General features: G+C 35.7%; 1 protein-coding gene across 2 annotated transcripts; it reads right to left on the reverse strand.

Moving 5' to 3' along the window:
• On the reverse strand, positions 1-26467 carry LOC105219941 (ras guanine nucleotide exchange factor P). 2 transcript variants are annotated; one of them, XM_011196309.3, is made up of 14 exons: positions 25972-26467; positions 17125-17160; positions 12700-17027; positions 5335-5486; positions 5114-5248; positions 4788-5045; positions 4389-4728; positions 4237-4323; positions 4013-4163; positions 3762-3927; positions 3535-3678; positions 3232-3331; positions 1274-1417; positions 1-887 (listed from the first exon to the last, which is right to left on the reverse strand). In XM_011196309.3, the coding sequence occupies exons 3-14, from the start codon at positions 16665-16667 to the stop codon at positions 314-316; spliced, it is 6219 nt and encodes a 2072-aa protein (XP_011194611.1). In that variant the 5' UTR covers positions 16668-17027; positions 17125-17160; positions 25972-26467; the 3' UTR covers positions 1-313. The 2 variants fall into 2 exon arrangements, with proteins under 2 accessions (XP_011194611.1, XP_011194620.2); XM_011196318.3 differs by lacking the exons at positions 1-887; positions 1274-1417; positions 17125-17160; positions 25972-26467 and adding an exon at positions 1806-2411 and having other exon boundaries at positions 12700-16978.
• Between the last annotated feature and the right edge of the window lie 564 nt (positions 26468-27031).

Below are 27031 nucleotides of genomic sequence, written 5' to 3' on the forward strand. Positions count from 1 at the left end.
TGTGTGTGTGTGTGTGTGTATCCTCCAAAGTGCCGGTGGTATTATATAGCTATGTAACAATTTCTATAGAAATAGAGTAACTAAAAATTCAAAAATCCACTTTTCAACAAAACAAACAAACAATATCCAAACCAAATTGGGCTGTGTGTGGGCGCGTGTAGTTTGAAAGAAGTTTAGGAAATCATCGTACCAAAATTTCGAGGCGTTGAAAGCTTTCATCGCTTTACATACAAAAAAGTTTTAAAAACTCTTCGTAAAACGCTAAAAGGTCCTAGTACCATGGTATCGCAACTTTAAAAGCTCTGCGAGACCCTTACATCGCTGTAATCATATGACTCTCATCGTCTTCGTTGATTGTATTGATATTCTTCTTAATGAGGTCGTTGTTCGAAATTATCAGATTGGCAGTTTTGACATCGCCATTGACGATTCTTGTTTGGTTATTCGTAACCTGTGCGGTCTTCACTGTTTTCGCTGTAGCTTCCATAACTTCTTTGTTCTCAACTTGATCTTCTTCCTCATCGTCATCATCATCATCTTCTTCCTCTTCCGCATCTTCTTCGTCTTCATTTAGTGGGGTTGTTGTACGACTTGTCGCCGTTTGTGGTGGTGGTGATTCACGTTCTTCGTTTTCATCCTCATAGATGACATCACAATTTGTTGGTATCGTTTTCGGTGGTGGCTTCTTCACCGGCTTTGCAGGCTTTTTGCCCGCTTCGCCATTAGCTTGCATGTTATTCATTTGTATTTGCATTTCACGAAGACGATCGGTGAGCTCGAAGAGATCACGCTCTTGAGACTCGCAACGAGTTCGTAGCTCGTCGATTTCGCGCAAATCTTCGGGACGCGGATCGCGACGTTCGTAGCGCATGCGCATCTCCTCAAAGCTGTAAATAAATATACAAAATGGTGGATTAAAGTGAAAGCTTTGAGTGAAAGTTTATGTAAATGTGAAAGCTCAGTTTCATTAACTCTACTAAAATTTGTACCAATTGTGTTTATTGTGTTAATTCTGTAATTACAACATTTATATCATCGAGCTTTTAGATTTTAGAATATATGCGTAATAGCGACCACCACGACGAAAGCTTTTGCAGTGCAAGAGCATATTGATTTATTTGTTTAAGTGAATACAGATTTTCAAAACAAATGGATTTTGAAAGGTTTGAGCTATATTTACACTTTGTAAGCACCGAGCTTTTAAGCTCTAATTTCTACAAAGTGAGCTTTTTGTTCTACTTATTTGTAAAATGCACTCAAAATGTCTACTTACAGATTTGTCAGGCAACGACACTTCCGATGGAGCTGCTCAATTTCGTTCGTATTGCTGATGTCACGCTTGTCCATGGCCGATTTCTCGGTATCATATGCTGCTTTCAGATCCTTCAAATCGTGTTTGTGTCGAAGTTCAATTTCTCTGTATCGATTGGTCGGTTGGTTTTGGTTTAAAGTTTTTGTTGTATTTTTTTTAGCAGAAAATTTTGGAAATATTTGTTAGAGTTTGAAGGATTAATTTTTGGGAACAATACACTATTTTTCGAAAGTTGTTAATTAAAAGTTTAATATTTATGAGTTTGTTAATGCGGAGAAACGAAACTGTTCAATATGCGGGGTAAAAAAATGTACATAGTATTGAGGTCTTAAAAGCTGTAGGGGCCACTATTAAAGTCGTCACTGTTTGAGATACAGAAACCTTTATTGTTACAATGTCGGAAAAGTTTTATGATATTGAACAATAAAGTTAAATAAGTATTCTTTAAGAAGACATAATTAATATTCAACCATATCCAGTCTACAATCTAGTCTGGTCTTTTAATTATATTACTTGCCGTGTTCTATCAGAGCTTAAATTGAATCAATTATCTACAGTTCCAAGGTAAGGTCAGTAATGGTTCCTTGAGAACTCATTTCTTCTGATAATATGTATAAACTTCGAAATAAAATTTCCTAAGAAAGGTTAGGAACAAAAATATTTAATTCAATGATTTTCTGTTCAATATATAATTTATACTTGAAAATACCCCTTATATGGACCTCTTATATAACTGATAGTTGGGGTGATAATGGTTTAAGCAAAACTCTATTTCAATATTAAAATCAAACTTAACCTCATTTGAAATAAAGTTTATTATTTTTTAAAGAAATATTGTTTTTTTAAATGTAAATTCATTTCCCCATTTAACAAATAACGGTATCTTATAAATAAAACGGCAATTATGTTCAATATCAAGCATGTTAGTGTTATAAATGGCGACATGGTCAAGTAAAGCACAAACAGTGATGGCAAAATGTATGGGTACGACCGCTTCGCAAGCACAAACAAGGCAATGAGTATTAACGATGATGTTGACGATGCTGATGATGCAAATGACACATCATTTACGAAAACACCACGATTCGCATACGAAATGCTGTTGAGAAAGTACATACAAAGTAAGTACAAATGTTAAATGTTGTTTGCATTGATTAAGAACAAAATTCAAAAAACGTTATTAAGTAATGTTAGGTACTATATAAAGGGTGTTTTGCTATGCAATGTGAGAAATTTCGAAATTACTAGCTGATGCACTTACTTTTGTATGTTAATTACGATATAATGGGGCTCAATTTAGAACTGGATCACCAAAGCATGCGAAAAACAACTTTTTCGAAATTTTTAAAATTTTTCAAAATTTAAATTTTGATTAAAAAATATAAAACAAGATTTCCATGCTCGCCATTCTTCGATTTTTCGAAAGTTTAAATATTATTATTATATTTTTTACCTATAATTTTTTTTTACATTACCACCTTAAGAACCAAAATATATTTTTTTTAAGCATTTCCGATAACTATTTTCGATATTTCTATATTTATTTCTATATTTATATATGCGCCTAATTGTATGCTGCATTTAATTCTGATAATGGTGCAAAAACTAAGCATTGCCTACATTTAGGGTTTTATGAATTATGAGAAAAAGTTTTTTTACCAACTGTATAAGTATTTACTCTCCTTCTTTTGATAAGAAATATAAAAATTAAAAAAAATTATGACCAATTTCAATTATTATAAAATGGGAAAAATATGTATTTGAACTCATACAAAAGTCATAAATTTTTGTTAATCGTTTGTTAGTAACAGTCAAAATCACATATTAATATTTTTCAAAAATTAAGGATGATTTCCAAAAATATATATATGTACATATTTGGCCTTATATTTAAAAGTCAAAACATTTCTTGAACTCACTTGATTTGCTCTTCGACAGCGGCGAGCTTTTTACGATGTCGATCGGAAAGCTCTTGCAGCGCTTCCTCCTTTTCAGCTTGTAAATTAGCTTTTTGTTGCTCTGTAATAAAAAAGATTTTAGATGAAACGATAAGTAAAAAAAAACGATATATAAAATGAGGTATAACGATTGAACAAATAATTAAAAAAAAATTAATTATAGTAAAAGCTTTAGGGAAGCTCTGGTAAATTACCTAATTTTTTTACTTTTTTTCAATCTTTTCAAAAATAGAAATACTTATAATATTGTTTGATAATAATTACCCAATTCCTTTTGATATTTCTGTCGCATTTCCTGTGTCGAATCCTGCAGCTCTTTGGCAAATTCCTCCTTAACCTGACTTAAGCGCTCGCGGAACTTCTCTTCCATTTCTTCCCTTTCAGCTTCAAACTCTTTTCGCAAATTTGCTAAAAAAGTAAATTTTTTAAATTAAATAATAACCGTAATCCGAAAATCAGTTATCTATATAATCAGATGCTAAAAAGTTTACCCTCTAACGTCTCCCGTCGCTCCTCTTCCCGACACATGGCGTTTTGGTATTCACGATCGGCGCGATCCAAATGCATACGCATCTGTAGCAAGCTGGTGTCAGATTTATCTCGCATCTCAATGAACTCCTCATTTTTGCGCTCAAAACGCTCTTGCACTTCGTTGAGCTATAATTTAGACAAGAAATAAATATTGTTTACATATTTATATTATATATTTTCTTAAAATGTATCTTAATCATTAAACGCTTACCTCAACTCTGAGCTCATCCTCATTGGCGGTGTAGCGCGTCGTCAGAGCTCGAAGCTCTTCAATATGCTCAGCTTGCAGCTTATCGAGAGCTTCGCGGCGCTCGTCCACATAAACGGATTCGAGTTCTGTTTTCAGTCTTGTCATCTCAGTACTAGAGGACCATGATAAAATACACAAATACAGGTTAGTAACTGAAAATATTGTACAATATATGGTAAACTCACTAAAGTTTGTCCTCCCAGAAGAGGGCAGCTTGATTGCGCACCTCATTGATACGATGGACTACTTCACGTTCCTTATCACAGAGCGCGCTGGCAGAGCAAAATACATCAAATACGTTAAATATTTCATTCCGTAGCTTCTTCTTTTCACTTACTTATCACACTGATTTTTGATTTTCTTAACGGCCTTCATCTGCTCCTCTAAATCCGTATTGGCCGTATGCAGTTCGGACTTTATGTTGTCTATCTGTTGCATAAGTGTTTTGATCGCCGACTCTTGTTCGGCCACAACGCCACGCAGTGACTTCACCTCTGCCTGGTACACCATCAAACCCTCGACTTCCTGCTTGCGTTCCTCCAACTCGTTATGCAGCTGTTCTGTGCGCTCCATAGCCAACTGGCGTTCGTGCAGCAGTTTATCGGTTTTATCTTTGGCCTGCAAGTGTATCTGGCGCAGCTGCCATTCGCAATCGGCCATAAGGTTCTCCTCGCGATCTGAAATTTTATTTTAAAAAGTCACTTCTCATAAAATGACTCGTCTCTACTCAACCCACCTTGATTTTGTGTCCTCAGCATTTCGAATTCCTTTTGCCATTTATCCTGACAGATCTTCCGTTCCGCTTCCGAGTTCTCCAACGCGTTCTTCAATATTTGGATTTGCGCTTCCAATTCGCCGCGTATTTTCTCCACCTCCTTGCGCCACTCCTCTGCTTCGCTTTGTGCCGTCGCCAGTTGAGTTTGCAAATTGCTGGCCAAACTCTTCGTCTCATTGTACTTAGCCTCCAGTTCGTGGTACTGCGTTTCGAGTTCCTCTGCGTGGAAGAGAGTAGTTTCATAAAAAATCAAGGTTCATAATTGCATTACGCTCTCTAGGTGTTACCATATTTCCGTCTAAATTCGTCCTCGTTCTCACTGTACTTATGCCGCAGATTTGTCTTTTCATCTTCCAGCAACTTCAGTCGCTTTCGCACAAAGTCATCGTCCTTCTGTGCCGCTCTCAGCTCGCCCTGCAATCCTGTTTATAAATTCAATTGCTCGCATTAATACTGATTATTCGTGTGCTGGAGAGGTAATTAATTTCAATTAATTCGTTTAACTTACGCTCTACATTCCACGCCTTCGCCGACATCTCTTGTTCCAGTTTCTCGATTTTCGCCTGCATCTCGCTGACTTTATTCTGCAGATTTTGCACATTCTTCTGCGCATCCCCAATCTGTGTGTTGTAATGTGATTTTTGTTCAATTAGTTCGCGTCTGGAAAATATATTAATTTTTAATTTAATTTCAATTAAACACAGTTAAAATGCTCTGCTTAGCCTAAATTTTCAAATTTACGGCTGTGGCTATATGCACAGGCAATAATGTTAATAAGATGGCGGTGGTAAAAGAGGCCGCAGAAAATAAAATAAATTACGCGCTGGCATAATATAAAATATATACTAAGTATGCAAATGTTTGAAATATTTACAGTGGCCGAGTATTCAGGGGCATGTTAGCAAGTGGAGATATATACAATTAATATCAAATTACGTTGAACTACCCCAACAGAAAATCTATCCAAAATATTTCCCAAGATCCTAAACAATTTTTGGGAACCGGAAAAATTCGCAAGAAGGTAAACCTCAAAAAGAACTTTTAGAGATAAACTGAGGTATCACACAAAGAACAATGCTGATGAAGATACATGGAAAATGGTTCATAAAAAATCATATTTTTTCAAATATGTGGTTTTCAATAAGAAAGAAAACGCATATAATTTAGCTTTAAGATATATATAAACGTTTCCCATTATGTTTAAAAATATCTCGGACAAGAGTGCGCCGATCAGTGTTAAATAAATTCCAGCCGAGAGACCACTGTTTGCAACAATTGGGGTCTATCAGCAATAATCGTTGTTCCGGAGTAAGTCTCATCATTATAAAATGGCAAACCAAACTGAGCAGAATTCAAGTAACCGCTGTCAAACAGACCAACTACATAACCTCATTGAAAACCACAAGTCTAAAAAAAACACCCGTTAGTTTTCAAATTCTGGTGGAATCCTGAATCGAATCAGTTATCAACTGACAGATCCACTGAGAGTACTTACTGGGGTATAAAATTGAGAATATATAGCAGATCTTTTAAATAACAGAATTGAAGAGCTTTTGTCATAGTTTTCAAACTTGGATAACTTTTATCTCTTCTTTTAAACAAAATTTCTACTAAACAAAAAACTAAACTAAGATAATGAAATCAACCCTAGATTATATTCGAGATTTTTCGAGAAATGTTGGAAAATAAATTTATTAAATTATATTTCATTTAACATCTTTCAAATCATGATCACCTTTTCTTGCCCATCAAGCTGCCTATAATCAGTAATCTCAAGCGCTAACCACAGCCAACTTAAGAGACTACTGTTAAAGGCTATTGGTTGCGACCTTTGCTGAAGAATGCGCTAAAAACTAATTTCTTCTGAGAAACACTTGAAAACATGTTCCTCTCCATTCGAGGTGAAACTAACTTTCCTTCAAAATATATCCAGATTTGTCTCTCATATACTCTGAAAAGGGTCTTAATTAATTGTTTTGACTCATAAGTGATAGACTTCCGAGTAATGCTCTCTTAGTTAGTAGTAAATCTGTACAGACACCGAGAGAAATACTTGTCTGATTAGTCTTGTTGAGTACTATCCATAAAAATGGAAGTCATTCTGAATATGTTATGATTTCTCTATAATAATGAAATTCACACTAAAATCTTGGGCTCATAACCTGGTGAATAATAATCTAATATTTGTGTTTGAAGCCAGTGTACATGTAGGCTAATATGGTAATAAAAAATTTATTAAGAGGTTAACTTTCTTAATTGTATCCAAAGCATAGTGGGTGCTTCAAATTTAACGACGTTAACGCTGATTTTACGAGCGAATTTTCGTGCAAGGTTTCCGAGTGGCGACCGAATTACATATAAACTATTTTTTGTTGTTGTTTGGAAACTGATTGTTAACTTAAAAAAAATCAGCTGTCAATTTCCAAATATTCAATACATTCCGATTCCATTTAAGTTTTTTTGCTCCGTAATTCTTACTGGGTCCGTTTTGTAATTTATTCAACTGAAATCGGCACGAATTTCGCTTTTTTTATGATCATTTTATTTTTAAATACGTATATTTAACATTTCTGTTTATAATAAAAATGGAAAAATAAACGAATAATTTGGCGCTACAAACGCTATTTGCGAATTGATTTCATATACATATGTATATATGTATATATGAACTTGTATATATATAAGTATTTCGTATTGAAAAATTGTTTTCGAAATAGCACGCGCTGCGCAGACAACTTTTAAGAAATGAGTCGAGAGCGGATATTGATGGCAACGCAAATCTATTCAAATGCATATATATATATATATATATATAAATATATGTATGCTTGTATGTATATGTATTTATATAAATATGTATACGTACAATTAGACGTGTAGGATAGTTCTTTAAAATTTCAATAAGTAAGATCAAAGTACTCAAAGGCAAATATAAACAAAAATTAAGCAGCAGGTAAGTGAGAGTGGCTACACAAGGCTATACAAATATACTATACACAGACATACATTGTTTATAAATGTGTTTAACGTTGCTCAAATTTATATTGCGTACTTGCTGTTTATTTATTTCCACTTTTTTCAGCAGCTACACTACGTAAATTACACTTTTGTTTAATATTTCAGCAGAAAAAATCTCAAATTTAGGGCTTGCATTAGAGAGATTTCCTCATTGCCAACTCGCTTATAATTTACCAGAAATTCTTAGCACTTCGCAATTTCTTAATTATAAACACTGTATATAAACAATATAAACTGACAGATAAATTGTCTTGGAATTAGCATATAGTGGCTAAGTATAAATAAAATATGCACTATATATATATATATATATATATATACTTATATATATTTATAATTTCACTTGCGCCTTAGTGTAGAAGAGTGTGGTCTTCTTCTTATTCCAATTCAATATTAACTTATTGGAAATTCTTTTACGCAGCTGCAAAATTTTTCAATGCTAAGCTAAATTAATTGAATCGTTTCCGTTGGACGCCCACACACATATAGCCAGTATATATGTATGTGTGTGCATGGAATCTCTTGAATTTAATTAAAAGAAAACTCCAAAAAGTGCAAAAAAAATAATCAGCACGTGTTCCACATTCGATTAGCTGTTCATAGACGTGAATAACTCAAACAAAAAAAAAATCGTTATAAATTTCCAATATTTCAAGAATTTGACTGAAAAAATGCCCGACTACAAAGAGAAAACAAACATAGGCATTTCAAAACAAAAGCAATAAATATTAAGCTTATTTGTCCTACTCCCAAAATAATCATAATTAGAAATGCACGCACCCGCACACAAACACACACACACATACATACAAACAAACAAACACGCGGCGAATTGGAGCCGGAAAACTAGAGCAAAATATTTACACCCAACACATACATACAAATATTTGCATGCGTTTTAAGATATAATTATTTCTGCAAATCCCACACACACACACATACACACACATCTCCATTGGACTGCAGTTATTTACTGCTGCCATTTAGCCGGTGCATTTTGTGCCGCAAATGTCTGTATATCTGCGCAGAGATTCTGCTATGTGCGCCCACAACGCGCCAGAGTGGGAACTCAATACACACACCTGCACACACATACACGCACCAACTATAGCGTTATAGTATAATATATAATCGAGACATTAATATAGAAATATTTAGCCATCTCGCTTTTGGCTCATTGCATGTCCGAAAATACGAAACGATTCATTCCGTCATGATTTTTATTTAGTAGCCTTCGTTGGTGTTTGAAATTTTCGAAAATTCGCTGTTTTCTGCTGTTGAATCTTTGAAAAATTTTGAATGATTTTCGCAAAGAAACAGAAAAAACATAATGCACGTATCAGTTTGGTAATTTTGTGCAAGAATTTTGAACATTTTTTTGTTTTTTTGCTCAACTCATTGACGATTACTTAGCCGTAAATGCGGACAGTTTATTTTACACGCGAAATAAATCTTTAGATAGGCGCAGATTCAGATTATGTGACTCATGTTCTGCATAAACGGCTGGACCACAATTTTAGTTGGCTGAACGATGTGATTTTTGTAAAAATATTATATTATATTTTTAATAATATTTAATTATATTTATTAATTTAAATTAAAATAAATATTATTTATTTTACTATTTAAGGAAATTTAAATGCAATACTTTGATATGGAATAAGTATTAATATATTAAGACATACATTTCTCTAATATAAATATTAAATTTGTCTGTACGAGTACAAATTTTAAATACTCGGGTATATATCAATGAATGACTAAATGGTCCTCTTAAATATTACTCATACGCCGTGTATGTCTCATTTTAAGTATTATATGCCGAGTTCGAATATGGCGCTGGTTTCACTTTCTAAGGTTAATAATATCTATTTAAAAAGTAAAAAAAAATACTGAAACAGTTTTAAATTTCTATAAGACCCTAGAGGATTGTAAGAAGATTTTTCTGGAAGCCTATTTTTTCTCAAAATCTTCCATGTTCTTCCTTCGGTTCAAGTGCAAATGAAGAGACTTTAATTTGTCATTAGTCGCAATAATAGCATAATATTTATGGAAAAATGCTACAAAACTTTAGCAGGCATATAAGCTCCTGAAGAAATAGCGTTGGGATCATTCTCAGTATTTACAAATACAATTAAATTTCCAAAACTCTGTAAAACATTGACGATGATCAAAAATTGATAGCAATTAATTTCAAATTATGGATGTGAAATAGTGGTAATACAGATATCTCTTCAAATGCTACTATTGCAGATTATATTGATAACGCATTCCTTTGTAATTTTAACTTCCTATTGAAATACGAACTGACGAACACTACAAAACACTAAACAAATTAGAATCTCTTTTCACCGAAACAAGCAAGCAATACATGTTCGAAGTATTTTTTCTGGATTATGGTGATTCAAGTTAGCAAAGTTCAACTGCATTTCGAATGAATCTAATTCTAGATCTTAATTTAGTGATTTTTTTCTTTTAAATGGCAAGAAAACTTGGAAGCATAAGCGCGTCGTTGGTAAAAAATGCATCAAAGAATTTGTATCCAACTTGAATGTACTAAATTATATAGAGCGATGCTACTGGATACGTAATATTTATAAAATGAACAGTCCCAGCGAAGCAAAAAGTGGTAAAAAGTTAAATAATAAAATGAATAAAATAATTACCATTAAGAAAGAATTACCCTTAAAGAAGTAATCAAAAGCTACCGCTTTTGAATTATGCTCAATGCTATCTCTATTATCTCAAATTCTCATCCGATTAACACGACTTCAACGTCAAAAAGAAACACAATAATGAAAATTTAAGCTGCGTTCTAAACTGTTATTTAGAAGTGCTTTTAAAGGGGATTACTTTTTAACAGCTCCATATATAAAATATAGATTCACTAACTATAGAAAACTAGAAAATATTAGACGCCCTCAACTTACTTTACACAAATATTAGCTTATTGAATGCCAGGAAATATAAATTATAAATAATTTGGCGCGCTCTTTTGCAACTACAGTTGGATGGTAAATTTTCAGTCGCAGTTATATATACAAGTATATATAAAAATACTAGTACATCCATTACGTAAACATTTCTCTATAAGTTATAGTAAATCAATAATCACGCTGCTATCGACAACACAAAAATTTCAATGATTTCAAACCAAAATTTGTGTAATGTTTATGATACTATATTTAAATGCTTCTTACAGTGGATTTTAGGTTGGGATTGTTGTGTTGAGAAACTCAATCAGAAAAACTATTGAAATTGCTAATGTTCCTCTGCTTTACGGTTATTGAAAAAGCTGCATTTTTCTTTACAAGTTAATGCGGCCGTTAGGTGTTATGAGATGCGATGATATGTTTCAATAGTATTCTCGGAGGGCTGTATGTAAAGGTTCAAAATCAAAAAAATACGAAAGACATTTTCCTATTATTTTGGATTTTGCTAGACAGCTTTGTAAAATTTAAATATTTAGAGTAAGTTCTTCATTATAATAATTAAATTGCTATTCGTTTTTGACAAGTTGTACCTATGATTTCTGAGAACCAAATCATTTGGGCTATCACCAATATTATTATTTTTCGAATTAACTCAAAAATTTAACAGGAAAATGAAATCATGATTATTTCTAAATTAAGAATATAAGGTTGATTTAGAATTCTACTTGAAGTAAATACAATATCAATAAAAAGTGGATGAAGATTAAAGAGCAAAGTAATTCGGGTCTTTCTTCCTTTTTATTTACGTTTATGGATCTTTCTCTATCACTTTATCACACCAAACAAAGAACATTCTTCCTGCTCATATGTCCATGGATCTCAGAGTCATTTGGAGAATAAGAATAGGAGGTGTGAATGAAGCAGTATTTCCACCCATATGCATAGTTATTAACACTAATCTATATCTTTGAACTGATACAAAGTGATGTTTCTAACCAAACTTCGATGTAAGAAATTTAAAGTTATACTAAGAGAGATAATGTATTTCGCTTTGTGAACGGAAATTGTGATCTCTATTTCAATAAAATCAGCTAAATGAATCATTAAAATGTTTGTTTATGTCACCTTGCTTTTATACATTAGAATATCAAAATGGATTTAGAAGATTAACAAAATAGTTTTTTGAAAATATAAATATATATATTTAAAATCACCTTTTGTCAAATCATATTATATTTCGCAACTTGACATTCACTTTCTAAACACGAAGAGGAAAACTTTGATGTTTTCAATAATTATTATTCCACTTCCTTTAACTACGAATTTCTGTATATCTATATATTTATATTTATATAAATGTATACATTAGAAGATTTGTTGTATAGCTTCGTGGTACATTAAAATACGTTAAGTATCAGAAATGTACCTGAAGACATGTGAGAAGCAGCTGCTGCCCGACGCGATCACATCGAGCACAGCAATTGGCGACACGCCAAAAATTTGCGAATTCTCTTACCCACCTGTGATTAAGTCTTTGTTTTGTTAGAATATTACGATTCGGCCGAATAAATTCAGATAAAAAATGAAAACATTTCTCAGGAACAAAAGCAACAATTTTTATAAACGAAAATGTATTAAAAACAAATATAAAAATAAATTAAATTTAAATTATCTGCCAGTCGGAAATTTACTCTTGGAAGACTATAAATAACATATGTATTGGCTAGATATTACTGAGCAAATCTGAGAAATCATTTTAATTCTCTAAAGGTACCAGTTACTATGGAGCTGATCGTATAAAATCATTACGTAATTTCCACTAATAATATTACCAACACCAACTCTAATAACACTATCACTAACAACACCAACATTCGTGAAAAAAAAATTCACCAGAAATTCAGTAGATTGTTTATACACACCTCAGTTTTTCCACCGTTGCGTCGTGCTCCTTGTTCTGGTATCCGTTCGCTGTGCCGTTTGTTAACTCAGTGTCCTCCTCTATTATCTCCACTGTTGACTTCTGATGCAGTCCGTTCATGTGCGCGAAGGATTTATTAATGCCACCACCACTGCCGAGCACACTGTCGTCAAGACTGCGTCTCTTCGGCGTCGGTGGGTCGCTACCCTCCACATGAATTGGTATGAAGTGCACATTACCAATACTGTTCCCTGTAGCACCGTTGATATTGATAATCTGCTCACTGTCTCCCTTACCAGACGCGGTGGCGGAGGAAGCGGAAGTATTCGCAACCGACGACCCGGTCGTTGACTCGACCACCACATCCGGCAAGCTAATGCTCTCAATGCAGACCAAACGTTCATTCGGATCCACAGCCTCTGTCAGATAGTCGAGATCGTCGCATTGCATTAGCGTCTCATCGCAATCGGTCGAATTGCCATCGCGCACGAAGGGCAAACGTGACGTATGTTGTTGTTGGTGACGATTGTTGTTATTATTATTGTAATGCTGTTGCATTATTGGTGACCCGCTCTTAGTTGAACGCGTAGCGCGCGTCTCATTGTCGCTACTCGAATGCCGGCGGCTATACGACGATGTTGACGAGCAGTGAGAACTAATGCCCGAGTCGGGGTAGCTGGTGCTCAGATTGGAATCACTCGTATTGCCACTCTTGAGTGTACTACGCTCAGGGCTATCGAAATGTTGGCTGTCCTCGTACTCAATGTCAAGGTTGTCGACGCCGTCGAGTTTTGTCACATCAATACCGGCACCAGCCTCTACGTCGTCAGAGTCCGAGTCTGCCTTGCTGTCTGCATCGCCATCAGCTGCGACATATTTAAGATCGGTCTCATCCTCAGTCTCCTCCTGCTCGGGCACATTCTCCAATTTCGTGTGATTATAGCGCAAAGGCCATTTGGGTTGGTAAACAGTGGCGGGTATCTCCTGATCGTGGAAGACATCATCATCGTCCTCAATGTCCTCTACTACCTCGTCGACAACGCTTATTTCCACACCGGCGCTTTCGCGTTTCCTATTTGGTGGTTCTTTTTCAAAATCGTAAAACACTTCTTGTTCAACCGGACTTCCAGCTAGGGAATTTTCTTGACTACCGCTGCAGTCTACAACAGTTATTTTGGGCAATATTGGCACACGCGGTGTATCGTCTACACTTGCACTCGCGTCACTGCTGTTCGTTTCCGACGAAACGTTTTCGCGAAATTCACCCGGTGTGTCAGCGTGAGCACTGGGCGCGGCATCGCTTGGCTTAGCGTTAGTCTGTCCCATGGACTCGGCGTCACTTGGGTACACAGACGAAGATGACGACGAATCTGTTGGTATTGACGACGGTATGTCACACGCTTCGCGGTCGAAACTCGCGATATTTGTTGGTACACTTGCGGTTGTTGTTGTTGTCGCTGTTAGGGGGAACGCACTATGCGGTGCCTCACGCGCTGCACTACATGTCGTCACTTCGGCGTTGCACTGATTACCGTTACCAAGAGCACTATTACCGCCAACTTCAACGTCACTTTCATGCAGACTGACTGCGTCAGAATCTTCTACCTCCACGTCACTTTCTATTGCACACTTTTCACCCTCGACCTTTGTTGCTTCGTTTTGTTTACTTGCGTTATTTGTATTATTCTTACGCAGTTCGTCTGCAATACACCCCGCACGATCATTCGGCTGTTCCGCGTTGTTGTTATCCGTGCCTGCCGTTTTGAATGTACCGTTCAACTCGACTCTTATCTCGCGAATAACATCGCACTCGCCGTTGCGAGGCTCATTCAGCCTCTGTTCGGCCGACTCCTCTTCGATCACTCTACTCTCATGCTGGGCTCCAGTCTCGCTCGTGCTCCACTGTGGATCGGCTGAGCGCGCACGCAAACCGGCATCCATTGCGGCAGCTCTCGCGCTCAGCTGTTGCTCTCCCGCTGAATTGCTGCGTCGTTGGCGCTCCTCGTATTCGGCCGTTCGGCTCACATTCTTCACGCTATTATTAGACTTCGTTATTTGATAACTATTTGTGGATGCGTCCGAGGGGTCGGGGATCAACTCAAGGTGTGTACTAACCGAATTATTTTGGCCATTTTGCATTACTGCCACTGGATTTGTAGGTGAAGAGAAACTATTGTTATGAGTATTTCGTTGTTGCTGTTGCTGTTGTTGATGATTATGATGCGGATGACTATTGTTGTTGACGTTTGTTGGCGCGCTGACAGGTGCTAACGTACGGTTGTCCTTCGCTAATGCTTGTTGTTGCTTTTGCTGCTGAAGTTGTGCCAATTTTTGCTGATGCTGTTGTTGTTGTTGTGTGTGTAATTGTGGGTTCTGGGCAGCGCTTTGCAATTGTGCTTGTGTATTGCGACTGCGGTTATGATTACGTCCACGCGCCATAAATAAATCACTTAGGAACTCTTTACTCTTTCGGAAAGCCTTACTACCAACACCGTTTGCACTACGTTCTGCTTTCGAATTCTCCAACACGGACACGGCGGAGTCGTCCTCCTCGAAGGGCGTTGTTTCGGTGTCACTACTCTTCGAACGTCCGCGCAGGAATGAATACCGAAATGCCTTGCCAAGTTGCGAACGCTTACGCGGACCGCGACCGGAGCAGCTACTCGAACCACTGTAGTAACCAGTGATGCTGCTGGAATCTGTGTTGGCAGCCGAGACGTCCGTGATACTTTTGCTGCGCGCACCCTTCAAGTTCAGTCCCAATGTCAGCGATAGCCTCGATTGTCGTTTCGCTTCGTGGCTCTTTTGGGCCTTCGGCGTTTTATTTGTTTTCACTAAATTTCGATACTTCACTTCGTTAATTGCTGCAGCATTTGCTGTGTCAGTGGCTAGTGCAATTTGCTCATCACCATGAATTGCATCACCGTTACCGTGCCTAATTCTATTTTCACTACCCGGCGTCGCGTCAGCCCTTTCGACATTTTCGGCGCACGCTGCGCTACTCGCGGTTTGATTTGTGGATTCGTATGGTGCGGAATCGATTATTGATCGATTGATGCATCGATCGTTTTTATTAGATTTTCCACTATTGACAACTGGCAATGTGCGCCCCTGCCACACAGCTTCTGCGTTCGAACTGCCATAGCGATTCAGCGACTCATTCTCACCGCATTCTGCAGCGTCGCATGGTCGTTCGAAACGAACGTCCTCGTCGGCATGTTCGTGTTCATCATCGTTGTGCCCATCCAATTTGCTTAGATTAGATGAAAACTTATTTATTATGTCTACATTAAAATCATTGCTACGCAAAGTGGCCACTTTATTGGGCGACGCAGACGACGCGACACTGCTTGCGGCTGTTACAACCCCACCATCCCTTGCGGAAGCGTCCGTTTCTTCATGCGCTGTGACTGTGTTCGTCACTTTCGTGTTGTTGGCAGCTGTTGTTTTTGCTAAATTTATATTGTCCCCCACTTCGCGCTCGCGTTCGCCATCAAGGCGCTTGCTGCGAAAATAGCTACAATGCTCGAACGCTACCGCGCCATCACCACCATGTCCCGCCAGCAGTGATTTGCGTCCCACAGTCGCCAATCCGCTCTCATCACTTCTCGCATCATCATCATCATCACAATAGTCGTATTCATCTTCTTCTAAATCTTTTAGATCATCGAATTCTTCTATTTCCGCGCGTTCAAACCGCTTGCCCGCATACGCGTGCGTTGGCAACCCTATGCGCCGCTCATCGCGCTGACGCTCTCGCTCAAATTCGCGTTCGCGCTCCCGTTCACGCTGCCACTCGTTGTACGAGCGATAACGCTCAATGGAAGCGGTTTTCTGTGCTTTATCACAACCGCTACTAGCAGCGCGCTCTTCTGGCGTCGCTCCCGCTGAATAGCGCGCTGCCTTGGGACTCTTCTCCTGATTCGATTTCTTCTTCTTCTTTGAGGAGCGCCGCAGCAAATTGAACATACTTTGAGGCGCTGTTCGCTTGTGTTTTTGCGCTGTGCTTCGGCACTTCGAGTGCTCACTCACGTGCTGACGTCTACTCGCTTATTGCTCTGCGCTCTCCGCCTTTTCACGAGTTGTGTATTTATAGTAGATCATTAGCACTTGCCGAGTGCTTAATCGTTGTTTGTTTTTATTAGTTTTATCGCTGATTTATTTCGGTTACAACTAAATTTATAGTTGTGTCTCTTTTTGGTTTTGTACTACCACTGGATGGGAGGCTTTTTTTTTATAAATATCGTTAAGTGGCGTATTTTTGATTAATTGATCCTGTTTTATTATTCCTAAGATCTCTTCCGTTGTGTGGCGCTCAGTCGAAATTTGCTAAAGCGTTAATTATAATTTCTTAGAAACAAAATCGTTTTTTTTTTTGCATAAACAAAATTGCTTGATTAAAGATTGAACAGCTGTGTGTACTCACTTCGTTTGTAATTCCCCCCGGTTTTCGCCAGAATCGCTGGAAAACAAAATCAAAGAAATTAATTAAAGACATATGTTATATGTATTTAGATTATAAACAATGCTTCCCAGAAATTAATTTAGATAGTACTGATTGTTTAATTACTTGGAAAATTTTAAGCGCACTACGGTCATGGTCTAGCCCCATTAAAAAAAAACGCATTTTAATTCGGTACATATGTTTATCCATTTATAAGAAAATAATAATATATTTCAATTGAAAAGTTGTTTCACATTAATTCTTTGAATTTCTATTTAAGGAAAGAGAACAAAATTTAGCGATAAATGATTTCTTCATCAACCAAATGTCATTCACAGTCATAGGGTAATAAGATTGAAAGCCATATTGGCCATATATTTTTTTACAAGACGGCCATTATTAGACAAAATATTCGTTACAGGGGTACAGTAAAGGAAGACATATAATCTTCCAACTCACACGTAGCTGTCAAATGACACTAGTTATGGTTTATTGATTATTGGTAAACCCTACCACTCCACAGTCTAGTACGATCCAACATAAAATAAATTGTTAATGATCACATTCGAAGCCTTTTAAAAAGTTTCAGATATGAAAAAGCTTTTCAGTATATGAACAAAGTCAAAGTCAGTCTTTGGTAATATTTGGAGGGACGCTTATTTCTATAGGATTTTTATTGGGGACTTACACATACGTGGTGAGCTCAAAAAATAATGGGAATTGTAAAATTTTAAATTTCACGGGTTTAGAGTCCAATTGCAAATTAGTATGTCGATATGCATGACCCTTAAGTCTGTAACATCTGCTAAGGTTAGAGTGGTGTTATGACCTTGGCGATCTTCGTTTGTTAAAAGCTCTAACTTCGTTTCTTGTTCAATTCTTTACCAAAACCAATACTGTAACAATACCAATGGAGGCTGCTCCATATTCTCCAGACATGACTCCGTGTGGCTTTTTCTTATTTCCGAAAATAAAGAGAACCTTAAAATGCCGTCGTTTTACAAGCATCCGCGAAGTAGCTGAAAGAGCTAAAGGCTATTCCAAACATCGAGTTTGAGAAGTGTTTCGGCGATTGGAATTATATTAGTGCATAATATCGAAAAGTGACTAATTTGAAGCCGACAACATTAATGTAGATGAATAAATAAATACCTTTTTCAAAAAATGAAAATTCCCGTTATTTTTTTAACACACCTAGTATTCAAATGGGTTTTTAAAGGTTCCTAGATATATTTCTTTTGATATGACTAATTTTATAAATCCAGTAATCTAAAATATTTTTAAGAAAAAAGGATACGAGCCCGTGTATTTTCTTTCGTGAAAATCTTTTGATCAGTCATAGTGTATTTACATGGGTTACAACTTCAATATTTTGTAATACATATGTAGAAGATCTGGAACTCCGCTAAAGAACACTATTCTTATTTCTGCAAATGCGGTATTTTTGTAGATTTTTATTATATTTTTTCGCTCAAAGTTTTGGCCTTATTTTTTCAACATACAGTTCATATAAACCACAAGTACTCAACACAAGCATCCTTCGACACATGACCCATCTTCCTTTCTTCTATTAGTGCATATATTAGTTGGCCTTTTGGTTTTGCTGACATTTCGTTAATTTGATATTATACTAATTTTAAGTGGAAGTTTCATATTAGATTCTGAGATCTTAAAGCAAAGGATATATAAAGCCGACTTGATCGTTGCCTTATTTCAAATTCAATAATTTCCTTAATATCAAAAGCTACTTTATATTTTATATTTAAGAGATATTTAAGAGATTTTTATTGACCTCTAAAAAACTAACCCCAATAGAAGGTTAAATAAATATTTTCTCTAGTCAGTCGTGCACTTCTAATTTTATAATTAATTATTTTGACTAAAATTTAGAATATATTTCAACAAAGTATGTGAGTTTGAAACATTTACTATGTAAATAGTATCTACATTGTATATTTTACGGCCTGTCCAGATGTGCGCACATAATATATCTGGTATATAGTACAGCCTCTTTCCGATAAACACGCTATCAAATGCCCAACAAATCAAACCAAATAACCAAATAAGTACAGGAACGCGGCAGAACGTGGCTTGACGTCATCCCGATTGATCTGCAACGGAACCGAGGGGACGTTGCCACGTGTGAGGCTATAAAAAGTTGCTGCAGAGCGCGGAGGAAGGAGGGCAACAACAAATCGTCGGACAAATAGTATACTTAGCGTATATGTATGTTTGTGTATGTGTGTCTATAAATTCATTCGAGTAGTGCAATTTTTAAATGTGGCATTTGAATGGCTTAAAATAAACGCAATTAAATTGCGACGCCACACTCACTCATGCCGACAGAAGGAAAACAGCGCACTAATACAAAAAAAAAAAAAAACAACAACAAAAACAACTGCGCGCATCGTCGAATGAAGTGCCATATAAACTAACAACAAGCAGCATCAGCAGTAGCAGCGAGTAAATTTCCATAAATATTTTTCAGCAATGTGTTAGTAATTGAACATGTAAACAGGCAATTTTGCTTCTGCTTTTTGTTTTTGTAATTACCTTAAAGGAAATATCCCTATTAAAAGCGCTAATGAGTGCGCCTGAATTAGCACACTTCTTGCATGAGTGTATGTAGTAGATACTCGGACAAGTACAGTGTTTGAAAACCCCAGTCGGAAATTTTACTTATAATGAAAAATATTTTGTTTTACAAATTAGTGTTTGACCACATTATGAAAATCTTTTAAAATTATATTTAAAATGAGGACCACAGTATAGTCAAAATTAGTATATATTATACATTATATTTGATGTCATTTATGATCTTCGGGGATCTCATCTCCTCTCCTTTCCAAATGACAACCTCACCCACTTGGTGACTGTTACCACTAACGAGCCTCTGACGGCCGAGCATATAGACAGTATTTTCCTTCAACCCGCACAGAGGAAATTCTGTTGCCCACATGCCGGCTTGGAGGCCCGCTGACACACCCAGCACCAGGATCGGACAATATTTGTTAAAATGACATCCTTCTTCCGTTGTCTATTTACTACTGATTTATAAAACCTTTCAAAATAAGTCTGTATTGATAAGATTTTGAATGATTTTTTTTTAACTCTTGGGTATATAGACAGGTATTTAAAATTTAGTAGTTCATTCACGATGCTTTTTGAAAAAAATTCTCGCTTTTAAAAGTAAGCTACTATCTACTATTATTTTTTAAGCCCGAAAAAGACTCGGTATTAAATTGTATTGAACTAATATATAATAATAACTTTATTTAAAGAAATTGTTACAAATATTCTTTAAAACCTCAGTACCAAAAATATATATTTTTTATTGCTTATTTATTATATCTTTTTTTATGTAAAGCAAAATTAGTGACTTCTCTCCATCTTTGTCTCAGCATCTATACTTTTAGGCAAACTTAAAAAAATTCCTGCAGGGCATCATATTAATTCTGCGATACCTATGTTTATATATGTTCATAAAAATATGTTTTTAGTAGCAGTCGAGTAGTAATGATTCACTTTTATGATGAGTTGTTTTTAGAATTGCGTGCGACTTTTTTATATGTATGGAGGCATGTATGTATGTTTCGTGGGGCGTTGAACTCAGAAACTAATGAAAACCTGTGGGATGAAAGGGTAAGTGTATGTTTCATGTACATCATAAACTAAAGTTATTTATAACAGGATTTCATTATATAATTATTGATTTCACTAGTTTATATATATTTATTATTATTATTCCTCAGGAAAATGATTAATATTTTAACAGGATTGTTAATTTAAATGACAGCGGTAACTAAATGGTAATAATAAACTTTTAATGTTAAAGTGAGCTTAATTTGCTAACGAGTTTGAAAAAGAATCCAATAATTGATGGTAGAAAAAGTGATATTCAATATTGAATGAATATGGAATGAGGACGAGTCAACTTTGCGAATTATCTGGATATCCGGATTTTATATATTTTATTTTATATGAAAAAAAAGTATTATATTTCAAAGTTACTGAACTTGTTATTCAATTATTACGAGATGCCGTCGTCAAGAAAACTGCTTTCATTTATCGCCAAAATGGATTCATAAGTCTTTATTTTTAAATCAAGATTCATGTTCCTTAAAATGGATTTCTTGTGTACAATTTTGTAAAAGGGAATAATTCACTTATTTCAACTTTATTCGTCATTAATTTTAAAATTTTAATATTTGTAATTTGAAAATTGGAGAACTCTGCACTCAGCTGATCATTTCTTAATCAACAACTTGAAACACTTCTTTCAAGTTCGGAAAATGAGAGTGTGGTACTAAAAAAGTGAGAGTGTGTGGCAACTTGAAAGCAATTTCTTTCCCGTGTAACGGTAGGTGGAAATTCGGCTTTTTTAAGGGGTCATCTCATGTGACGACATGTTTTTTAGAAATTTTTTTCTACGACCACTAAATAGATTGAGACTTAAGTATATTATCATTTATTATTATATATTTCGACAGTATTAATATAAATTTTTAGCTAAGAATATTATGTCGAACATGAGTTACAGCGTACTGAACACCCCCGCCTCGAAAAAATTGGCTCGCATTTATTCCACGATTCAGGCTGATTGGCTTTTCGGAAACAAAAAAAATTATTTTGGGAATTTTTGTTTGATAATAGAGTGTTCCATGCGTTCACATGTGCTGAGTGTACACTACATATTTCAAGTCATTCAGTCAAGCCGTTTTTGAGTTACGATGGAAAAAAGTTTAAAAAACACGGTTTCGAAAAGTTTCCAGCTGCGAAAACTTCTTCTTCCAGCTGCTGTATTTTTAAAACGTCTTAGAATTTTGAAAGCAGTTTATGAAAAAAATGAACCCCAAAAGTCTCTTAAAATTTAAAAGAATCTTTAAAATCATGAAAGTATGGTATAAACTGTATTATTTCCTTATTTAAATAAATATAATGCCAGTTATAAACTTTAGTTATACTAAAATGTGAACCATAAGATGAGTTCCTTCTATAGAATGCAATCCTACTACTAGGTAATATACCGAATAATTCCTAATTTTCAAAGAAATATAATAATTAAGAAATAGAAGCACAAAAATTAGTTTATAGTTCGGGTTATACGAGTAGTTATCAATTGCGAGATTGGAACTTTTTCACTGGAGCTACTAATAAGTAATACCTGCCAAATTATAAAATGATTTTTTCATATTTAAATTCAAAAATACACGGGCCTAAAGAAATTATTTGAGTAATAAATCTTCTAGAGTTCCACTCAAAAGCGCCACCGGTCGGCGCCTGGCCTACTTTTTATCATAATTGAATACATATAAAAATTTGTAAAACATCTCTTTAATTTGTCAGTTGTGTTCTTGGTTTTTTTTATCTTTTTCACTGTTTATCGAGGTCAAGTGTTCCATAAAAAATTAATTTTTCTAATGTTTTCGAACATACACACAAACGAGTGAATATGCCTAAGCGTATGGACTTCGAACAGCAGTAAATATATAAATATGTTTGGAAAACTTTAACAGCATTGGCAGCAATGGGCGCTGCCAATTATTGCGAAATACATAAATTGAATAAATATCAACTTTACAACCACTATATTACTTATAAATTTCAGCATTGCCCAACTTTTGGCAATAATTATGTGCTGTCAAAGACAAAAAAAATCGAAAAAGTGGAAAAAACGAGTAGCAAAGAAATTCAAGATAAACAGACACAGTAAAAGAATTTTTTTGCGTATTGAGTGAGGAGCAATTCAGGTGGTGGTGAATGATAATGACTGCATGTACCTGTTGAATATAATTTTTTTTTATAAATTAAAATTTTTAACTTTTTAATTTTTGGGAAAAACTAAATTTTATACCCGAGTAAATGATAAAAAAACTAAATCTACAACAACTATGATATAAACACATTTTCTTGTGCGTTCCATCAGCTGTGTTGTCGGCGGCAGTTGTTGTACCTTGCTTGCTACTCAGTTCTTGCTGTTGTATGCCAAATGAATGTGGCAGCCATCACAGCCAGCAGGCGGCACTTGATACTCTGCCACGATCATCATGCGCCGTTAAGCGAACGCTTTGCAGCATTATTCCGGCTAAACAATGTGCTCTTTTGCTTACTAAATACTAAATACTTTTTGTTGCTTCTTGATTACTTGTGATTTTCTTTCTTTCTTTTTTTTTTTGTAAACACCCCAGCATTTAACATTTAATATTATTATTCGCTCTTATTTTGATTGTTGTTGTTGCTGTTGTTGTATTGTATCTTTTTGGATTTTGGCACGTACCCAACTGACATTGACTGATGCATAGTATAGAGTCTGCCCCAGAGCTTCCAATGGCTTGTGTGGGTTAATGTTTTGCTCTGCGGTGTGTACTCGTATAGTAGACACGGATGTGCTTAAATATATTCATATGTTTGTATGTATATAAGTATGCATCTTTACAATTTAATTCTTCTTCCAAATGTCTGCATTTATATGTATGTATGCGAGTTGGCTTAACCATTCACCCATAGACATCTACACTTTAGTCTGCAGCAATATCAGCAGTCAAGCATTTCCTACATAGTACCTACATTCGATCTGTTCAGCTTCATTGAGTTGATTGTGACGCCGCCGTAATTGTTGTTGAAAGGCAGCAATGCCCGGCAGGCGGCAAGCGTGAGTGGAATCGCATCGAAAATATTTTCAAGATTTTCGCAAATATACTATATTCAAATATATTATTAATGAATTTTTGGCTTTAAATGCTTATTTATTGAAAATAATGCGAAATATGAAATGCTCGTGGTATTTGATATAGGATGTACTTGAAATTTTTGTTTACCATTTGAGTCCAGTCCAGTCGAGAGCTGGTCTAGACATCCGGTTGGAGTAGTTTACAACACTTGTAACTTGAAATTGTATTGTTAAATAAGAGCAAACTATTGGAGAATTATTTCAAAATATACCGTGAGAGTATTTTCGACGCTTATTCAAATATTCGAAATTTTAAAATACTTTTTCGAATTTTTTCGAATTTTCGAAAACTTTAAACAAGCAATTCGAATTTCACTCCATTGAATTCCGATTATAAAGGGTGATACAAGTAGAGGTATTTTTAGAATAGTTTTTTTACGGATACGCTATTTTTGTCCAGCCAGGATAACCGACTATTTGATGCCACAAATTGCAGCTCGTGATCTCGACGACATTTGGTTTCAACAAGACAACGTCACTTCCCACACATCGCATCAATCAATGGATTTATAGAGAGAACACTTCGGTCGAATATCCACCAAGATCGTGTGATATCACACAGTTAGATTATTTCTTGTGAGAATATGTAGAGTCTAAAGTCTATGCGGACGGTTGCGCTTCGATTTAGGCCTTGGCGCAAACCATCAAGCGTGTCATTCGCCAGTTACCAGTCGAAAGGCTCGAACGATTCATCGAAAATTGGACTCAACGGGTGGACAATATTCGGATTATTGCTCGATAACTCGAATAAAACTACCGTATTGAGATCTTTCAGATCATAGAATTAACTCCATGTTCTAAATAAGTATTAAGCATTAAGAACACTATTGTTGATAACCTCAAAGATCCTTCCTTATTGTATAATTTTCTCTTTTTATTCCGTTTTTATCATTTCCTAGTTCTCTAACATTATGTATGCACAAAAATGAGTCAGTTCCCCCATGTCGCATACTACCCAATGTAGCGTATTCGAAAAATGCACATTAATCTCACGGCATTTTCGATGGAAATTCAGCGTGTGTTTTCCGAGCATTTTCATTACTATGAATTTGTAAACAAAAATTCTGATTTTCTATTTAAATACGCCGAAATTGTTATTGTTCGCATGAGAAAAAAATTGGAGTTTTTATGTAATATATAAATAAATTTTCAAGTTGTTATACGCCGCTGAAATTTATGTTTAGATAAACAGTTTATTGTAAATTATGGCAGCTCAAGGTCACTTTCGGTGTAAATAATTTTCTGAAATTTTTGTAATAATGTGTAATGATGCATTTAATATGCTTAGAAAAAAACTTTAGACAACTTTTGATTTGTGTTATAAAAGTGAAATTGAGCAAAAATAAAGTAAGTGGGCTCAAAACATGAAATTTTGAAAAATTTTCATTTGAAAAACTTTATCTTTAATCATGGTAAAGTTAGTTTTGAGTTTAAAAAGCGTTGAAAATTTTCACTTTTAAAACTAATAAATTATTAAGTATATCTTATTCATGAAAATTGGGCTCAAATGCCGGTTGATATTGTGGTTGACGAATTTCTTTAGCACTAGGTTCTTGGTACAGTATTAGCTATACAAATCTAACTAAATCAATCACCGGGCTAGTCAAATTGTTGAAAAGTGATCACTAAGAAGTTGCAAATCTACTCTCAGATCTCAGAAAACCACTTTTGAGGGGTATCTCTACAAAAAAGCCTAGAAAGTGTTAAACGAAAATCTACCTTTTTTTTGAACCGAGCAGCAAAAGACCACTTGCTAAAGTAACAAAATACAAAAACACAAACTCCGAATCTCTTTCCAATCAGTTATATATATTAGTAAATAACTTCAATTCTAGTCCATTCTATTCTCCTCTAGTTCCGGAAAATCCCAAATAATTTTAAAAAATTCCTAAAAACCGTTGTTAGGGGTCTCTAAAAGTACAAATATCGAACTAAAATACCGTTAGTAGTACTGCAAAGCAAGAATTTTTAAGAATCTTCCGAGTAACTCATTTTATTTTTGTAATTATTTATGCCTTCCAGTGACATCTATGTAAACCCACGCTTTTTCCAATTGCGTCTTGACTACTTTAAATGCACAATCTGCGTTGATTACTTACAATTGTAATTTATGGCGCTTTCCACGGCCTTTAATGCACAATTCACTGCGAGAATCTTCTAGACACAGCCGGCTTACAGCCTTCACACTGAACTTTTGCGCGCATCCAGTAAATTGACGACTGTGGTCGGCATGCCCTTACTTTCGTTCGTTAGTTATTTTGTGATGACTTACTGGTCATGCAACAATAACAAAAAAAAACTCGATTTTCTTAAATTACTGCTTGAGTCACACTTTAAGCTGCCACTAAATTAATACACTGCCTTGTTGTTGTTTCACTTTAATTATTCATTCAATTATTATGATTAATTTGTTAAAAATTTCTAACTAAAAGCATAATTGTATGAATGTAAAATCGTTAACGAGCCGTACACACACCGGCGACTGCGTCGTGTTGGAAGCGTACTGTCGATCTAACGCTCGATCGCTACTGCTTGTAGTTACTTAGTTACTTGGCCAATACGCAGCCATACGTAGAGAGACACGTTCGACCGACGGCGCACACTTGTAGCGACTGAGGCGTCAGTCCATTCGACCAGCCAGCGACGTCTTGGCGAGATGTCGTGCATCAACGCTGTAGCATCATATTGCCCCAGCGGCCGCACCGCGCCTGCATCCGCATCCACCCACCCGGCTTGATGCTACTTGAGAGCACTTTTGCAACACCAACAACAACACACATGTGTACATATTGTACGTACAAATGACAACAACGCTGACTTGTTGTTGTTGTTGTTGGCGTACGCAAGGGGTTGGGGACAGCTGAAACATGGAACGCCAAATGCGAGATAGAAATTGAAAGCGCTTAGCGGCGATCATCCACATTCTGAGTACCAGAAAAACACAGCGCTGCGGTGCTCACTTGCCGGCCGCCGTATATACATACATACGTCAGTGTGTATGTGTGGAGGAGTGTGCAATTGTAGGTATGTCGACAAATGTGTAGGCATTAGCATTTGATATTTGTAGTTGCTATTTGTAGTTGCTATTTGTACGCACAGTGGCGGCACGTGTCTACATACATATTTATATATAATTTATATATGAATGTGCATAGTGTG

Source organism: Zeugodacus cucurbitae, chromosome 2 (genome assembly GCF_028554725.1).
Source record: "Zeugodacus cucurbitae isolate PBARC_wt_2022May chromosome 2, idZeuCucr1.2, whole genome shotgun sequence".
Taxonomy (NCBI): domain Eukaryota; kingdom Metazoa; phylum Arthropoda; class Insecta; order Diptera; family Tephritidae; genus Zeugodacus; species Zeugodacus cucurbitae.